The sequence below is a fragment of the Spodoptera frugiperda genome, chromosome 18, assembly GCF_023101765.2.
Source record: "Spodoptera frugiperda isolate SF20-4 chromosome 18, AGI-APGP_CSIRO_Sfru_2.0, whole genome shotgun sequence".
In the NCBI taxonomy this organism is placed as follows: Eukaryota; Metazoa; Arthropoda; class Insecta; order Lepidoptera; family Noctuidae; genus Spodoptera; species Spodoptera frugiperda.
This window is the reverse complement of record NC_064229.1, coordinates 9561136-9568032: the sequence shown is the minus strand read 5'-3', so window position 1 is coordinate 9568032 and position 6897 is coordinate 9561136. Positions and strand designations below refer to the sequence as shown.

General features: G+C 37.6%; 1 protein-coding gene across 1 annotated transcript; it reads left to right on the top strand.

Moving 5' to 3' along the window:
* Positions 1-1969: 1969 nt before the first annotated feature.
* On the top strand, positions 1970-4008 carry LOC118278251 (uncharacterized). Its single transcript, XM_035597393.2, has 2 exons — positions 1970-2166; positions 2535-4008. Exon 2 carries the CDS (start codon positions 2543-2545, stop codon positions 3878-3880), a length of 1338 nt encoding a protein of 445 aa, XP_035453286.1. The 5' UTR covers positions 1970-2166; positions 2535-2542; the 3' UTR covers positions 3881-4008.
* Positions 4009-6897: the final 2889 nt, after the last annotated feature.

The following is a 6897-nucleotide window of genomic DNA, read 5'->3' as shown; positions in this document are numbered from 1 at the left end:
GATAATAATAAATGTTTTGATAAGAAAAGGCTTTATTTAACTCACGCCTGTCTCCCATGGTGGTAGGCAGAAACTATGAAACGCCAATAAAATTGTTACGTTACCTGTCCAAATAAGTATAATTATGATGACTCTTCTTTCTTCTCTCCTCCTCTATTAATATCTTCTGATTTATTTTGTTGCTGGGTCCAAGACAGTCATTCATGTCCCTGAGATGTGCTGGACTTCAGTGTTCCAGTGTTTTCATGGTTGCAACAACTGTAGATCCTGGCTTACAGGAGTTGCAGCGGTTTTAGGAGATTGTGGTGGGCTTGTCCCATTAATTGACTCTTGTTATGACGCTTTAAAGACTAAACTAATTCTAAGAGCTTATTTCATTTACTTTTAGAAGTATTCTTGAATAAGTATTTAACAAGGCTCACCTTGAAAAGTTAGCGACAATTTTGTGACTCATATTCTTAAGTCAATATTCAATCATTGTTTCAACTCTAACACTGTAGAAGTGTAAACTATTGGAAAATAAATTCTATGTCTTTTGTTTTAAGTAGCACTATCTACTTGCATAATTAACAGAACTATTTTTCCTAGTTTGTTATTTGTCATAGCGACTCATCGCATATACTTATACGGTTTACTTGTTCTAAACTCTTCCTAATATGATAACAAAATGCGTCATATTTGTCACATTTTACATGTCATCGAACTGGCAAAAAGCCAATACTATGATGATCACATGATGATCAACAGAGAAACTAAAGTTAAGACCTTTTCCTTGCTAAATCTTGTTATCATCATCAATAGGAGGTCCACTGCTGAATATTATAGGCCTTCCCCAGTGACTTTCAGATAGGCCAGTTGGAGTCAAACTATATCTAACGGCTCCTAATCTGGTTGCCGGAGGCCCAACTATCTCCCTTACCAATCCCCGATTTCCCAAGAGCCATTAAATTCCTAACTCCCAAAAGCCCCACAACGTATTTGCAACGCTTTTGGTGTTTCGAGTGTCCATGGGCGGCGGTGATCGCTGGGGGATTAGGATGCTCTGGATCCGGTGATCCACCTGCTCATTTACCGGCTTACATCATAAAAAAAAAATCTTGCTATCACTCAACAGTAACTTAAAACTCTACCTTAAAACACTAACAAAAACTTAAATCATAATAAAATTAAAGTACCATCCAGTCGCAACATAATCTACAATAAACAGACTTGTCTTGCGCTCGCGCTGAGAAGCGGAGTAGAGGGGACCGAGGGGAAGGCCTTCCCCCCGCTCTCCTCTACTCCCGTGCGTAAACGTGACCCCGAGACGTGAACTCAAAACTTACACTCTTTGTTTTTTTTTATTTGAAACGCCTCTCCGATAGTGTGTCGTTATTGTATCGATGTTGCCCACTTTTTCGTTAAGTGGTAGATGCGTTTTATGGTTTATGCTTTATAGGACTATTGACTATTATTGTGTAATTAGATTGTGAGTTTGTAGTGTGGTTGTGGCTTGTGACTGCAATGGCTTTTGTTTTTGGTTATGTTTGGAAGATAATGAATATATATATATGCTGGTCTTGTTATACAAGAGTCTGGTAAGATATTTATAATTGGATGCAACGTTTTGCCTTTTATCCCCGAGAGGGTAGCCAGAGGTGCACATTATAGCACGTAATGTCGCTATACAATTTGTGTTATAACTTATAAGCCCTATTAACTAAGGGGTGAGCCTTTGCCATATACTTAAAAGAGACCAGCTTTTTTAGGCTCACAGATTGAACCCGTAACTTCAATATGTCGAATTTGTGACAAAAAATAGTAGCGTCGCGTAAGCGTTGGCGTCTTGGCACGCCAAGCCGCGATGAAATACATATTTTCACAAAAATAATTTTAATACAAATAAATCATAATAAATTGACACAGTAATAAAAACTATTCTCACCTCAAACGATAAAAAAGTAAACAATCATTGTTGTGACACACACTGTCATATTTCACTATAAATAATCAGTATGGTTTGTTACGTCAAAAACCCAAATTCAAGTTAATCCCAAACAGTTTATGGCATCCAAAATTATGTGCAGAAATCAACAGTAGACCAAACCAAACCGACATGTACCCAAATAACATCTTTATATGGAAGATATTTTTGTTGCCATTCCGCAAAGGGGGATAAAACACAATGTAAGTACAATCTTCAAAGTTATAATATAGTCAGCATTACCAGCACTTGATATACAAACGATAAAAAGTTCAAAGATCTACATCTATTGTACAGTAATCTAAACTATTAAATACGTAGTCTAATTTATACGAATATGTATTTCGTATGTTATAAAATAAAACTATCATTTAAAAGAGTAACGAATGGAGTTTCTTGCTCGTTCTTCTCCATTCGAAGCTTTACTTTGGAACGAACACCTAGCTTCACTGACGGATAGACTGAGGGACTATTATTTATTTCTTTATTTGTTGACGTTTCAAAAGTACCTAAGTATTTATGGTTTAATTGGAATAAAAGATTTGACTTTGACTTTATTACATTTATACAGCACCTGCAATGGAGCAAATCTTCATGATCGAAGTGTTCGTCAAAAGAATCGTCTTAAAGATAGAACCACCTGTAAAAGATGAATGGGAACTGCAGCAGGAAGAGGAGGAGAGAAAGAGGGAAGCAGAACGGCTTGCTGCTCTAGAAGCACTTCTCAAAGGAAAAAAGGGCAAAAAAGGCAAAAAAGGGGGAGCTAAAAAGGCAAAGGGGAAAAAAGGCAAGAAAGGTAAAAAAGGCAAGGAACCACCCGCACCGAGTGAAGAAGAACTGAAGTATATGCAAACATGCACTATGCAGATGAACTGCCTGCCCCTCTTCGATTTTTACGTTGCACATGACAACTTCGTAGCGCCACCACCACCCGCTCCTCCTCCAAAAAAAGGCAAAAAAGGTAAAAAAGCGAAACCAAAGAAAAAGAAAGGTAAGAAAGGCAAAGGAAAAGGAGTTTTGCCAGTAAAGCTTCAGTTACCATCCGAACCATTGCCACAACCACCTTACTTCGGGGTTGGTAATTCAGTCATGTTTTTGTCGAGACCTTCAAAGTTAGCAGAAATATTGAAGAAGACCCCAATCTACGTTACTGTGTGGAACAGAGATCAAGAGATGGGCTGTACAGGGTTCTCCATAGTACATTGGCACGAATCATTTTTCGAATGCCTTAAAAAAGCCGAAGACTTAAATCCCGTGAACTATGATCAAGCAGAATATCGAGATACAAGTAAACCAGAGATGGTCACTAATACTGTAGAAATGGTTCGACCGTTGCAGTGTGAGGAAGATTTAAAGGCATCAGGTGAAATCGAATTTTACTTACGACTAACGTGTTTAGGTAATAGAGTGGTCAGTTCATTTGTGGCGCTGCCTGAGATGGAACGCATACCTGGACGAAAGTACCTCTGTGATGACTTGCAACTCAAGGATATTGAAGTAGTGAGACACTGGGAAGGTACTATGATAGAAGAAGTGCCACCAGTAGCTTACTTCTTTAGCGCTCCAGACATCACTAGAGAACCAATAAAACCAGTTGAGGAGATTGTGCAATATGAAGAATTCGTTGCTCCATTTACTCGAAGTGAGCTGGCGATCTTATCCATGGGCTTTCCAAAGGGACCTTGCGGTGGTACTAACTGTCCGAAGAGAATGGAGTATAGAGGCAGTCAGCATCAATTTATTCCAGGAGAAATGGTGAAAGGGAAGTACCAGCATGGTCAGTTTGTCAATAAGCGAGATGTGCATGGTCCATGTGGTCGTCTAGACTGTCCGCTGGCTAAGAAAGTTCGTGCTTACCTTTGTGATGAGGGCGCTTATAAAACATGCAGGAAGCCTTGTAGCAAAGACTACTATTAGTGATGATACGCATTTACAACCTAAATTAGTTTCATAGATGACATTAAAATTTAATACAGACAAGACAATAGCAGATGAAACAACATAATCATAGTAAATCGTTTGTCCAGATCCATATATTTTTTGTATAAATAAAGAATTAGCAACCTTGTAAGATAGATCAATCAGTAAGTTGTTTTAAAAAAAATAACTAAAATGGTAAGACTAAGAATAAAAAGCGTGAAATATTTTTTATGATTGTTTTTTTTCGATATTTTTCTTTAGTGTCCATACACACACTAGAAATAACTACTAACCTAATTAGAAAAAAAACAATTAGATCGTTTCTGCTAGCAGTTGCTTACTACCTAATAAATAAGTGTCAAAATCCTACCTCCGTTCACAAACAAAACCTGAATCTTTTTCTCATTAAAATCATATCACAAAATCTCTCTCAGCTTGTACAAAATTTGTTTTTATAGGACAAAAACAAGTAATGATTCATTTAGTGCACTTTCTCTTTTAAACTTCGCACCCAAGGCTAATGAGGGCAAAACAATTATCGCATGAGATCATCGTCAAGTCATTATTCTGATTCAAAATTGAATAAGACGTATAAAAATTGTGCGCATTAGTTGTAAAGGATGACAAAAGAGTTAAATTAAAAATTGTTTTTCTTTACTTCTTAACTTTTTCATCCTGACTGCACGGTTGGTGTGGTGGCTGGGCAACTTGCTGCCGCGCAACGGGTAGCGGGTTCGATTCCCGCACGGAGCAACTCTTTGTGTGATGCACAAATTGTTGTTTCGGGTCTGGGTGTCATGCGTATGTGAACTTGTATGTTTGTAAACGCACCCACGACACAGGAGAAAATCCTAATGTGGAGCAACGTTTAAAAAAAAACTGTCATCATCATCATCATACCAGCCACAAGACGTCCACTGCTGAACATAGGCCTCCCCCAATGACTTCCAGATAGGCCGGTTGGAAGTGACCTGGGGCCTTAGTCTGCTATTACAATTGTGTCAGAATGGTCGATCATTGAGCAGTGTAAGAGGGACGGAGCTATGTAGGTTGTATATGTATAGCTCCGTCCCTCTTGCACTGGACGGAGCCATGTAGGTTGAATAGCTCCTTCGACCATTCTGACACAATAAAATTGTGATAGCAGACAAAGGCCCCTGTATCCAGCGTCTCGACCTGCGACCTTAATCAGGTCGTCTGTCCACCTTGTGGTGATTTTGAATGTATTTATTATTAAAATTAAATGATTTTGTATGTGTTGGATTGGTCTTATACTTTTTTGCCTCCTTAGATTTGTTCTTCCTCCATTGTAGTTGTTGGTGTTAGTCGGGATTTAGGAGTATTGATGTTCTCACCAGCATCCCGGAATTTCAAATTGGTTTCAGATGTTTCACATACAAAATAGGAGAAAAGATCTTACCTCAATGTGACCTAAAATTAAACACTTCAGCCAAGACAAAACAATATTTTAACTAACATGCAGTGTCTAATAGTACAATCAAAACCAATTTTCCTGTCATATTTACATCAACAAAACACCCAAAAACATAATAAATTACAAATCAATCCCCAAATTAACAATAAACGGACAAATTCGCGAACAAAACGAAGTCGAACATTCGTAATAACACGTTTGGAACAACAATGACCATTTAAAACTCCATAAAAAATCTTGAATGTCCTAATTACGGTTTTAGCCTCACTCGCGAAGCGTGACGCTGTCCGAATCTTACTAATGATGACAATGATTTCCAAAACCAAATTAACTTTACCCCCATCTCAACACATATTAGCCCTTACTACCATCAATTTAAGGTCTTTGTTAGGTCCAAGTAGGTGTATGTATAATTTGGTTTTCACATGATATGGGCCAAGGAAATTGAGTTTGCAATCCTCGCGTGCATACAATTTTCTTGGAAACAGATTTTCTGTGAGTATTAAGGATTACTGTGTAGTTTTGTTAATGTTTGTGTTGGGTAATCCCTATGTGTATGTTTAGATTTGATTAATATAAAGAGATGTGGAACTATCTGGTTCTTTGTTTTGCTATTATAATTTGTACTTGGGGATGAATTGTAAAATATGATACTGTGCCATGCAAAAATCAAGGCGTCAATAGTGCTGATATTCGTTTTAAAGATAAAAGCAACATATGAGCAGAAATGAAAATCTACAATAGAGGCATGTCATGTGGCGATGGTGACGGTTTCTGGACGTGGTATTTTCCATGTCAATCTAATAAACAATTTTGAGCGGATAAATATATTTGAGGGAGACTTTAGCGGTTACAAAAGTGCACAGTACAGATAAAACTTATTTTATCTGTTTTGTGCAAAATGTTTTACTTAAAATGCCTACACACAGTCACAAAGTCAACGAGACAGTCCCATAACAATTACTATCTGTTTTTATCAAAAAGACCTTGCAACTATCGTCGCGCACAAAAGCGCATAATGCAGCATTGTTTATGTCAATTTGAATGCATTAGACTAATCGCCGCAGTTGGTTATGGTCAGCGATTCTTAAACTGCTGATTGAGTTCATGATTGTTGCTTGGAGTCAATACTCGTATGTTATTTGCTACTTATTTACTTACATATTGCCATACTCAGAGATATTTAATGGTTACTTAAACTACTCCTTAGTAACGTTTTTGTTCCAAAAACAATTGCTAAGGACTGGGTTAAGTAACCATTAAAATTACCCTGAGTATGGCGGTTAGACCTGTACATTATAGGTAGTCCCTCTTTCTCATATCTATCCTTTTCTGGAATGTATAAACCTCATCTACACTATTTATGTTTTATTCTATTTAGATTACTCAAAGAGTTACTCCAAATAACTCGCGAAAATCGAACCCGCTACACAACGCGCAGCTGTCACTTGACCAGCTATCACGCCAACCGTGCAGTCAATAAGTCAACTGCAAAAATGCCTAAACCAAGTTTTACAAAATAATCTTTGAGAACCTCTGCATTCGCTACAAACCATATACCACGTACAACAGATATATG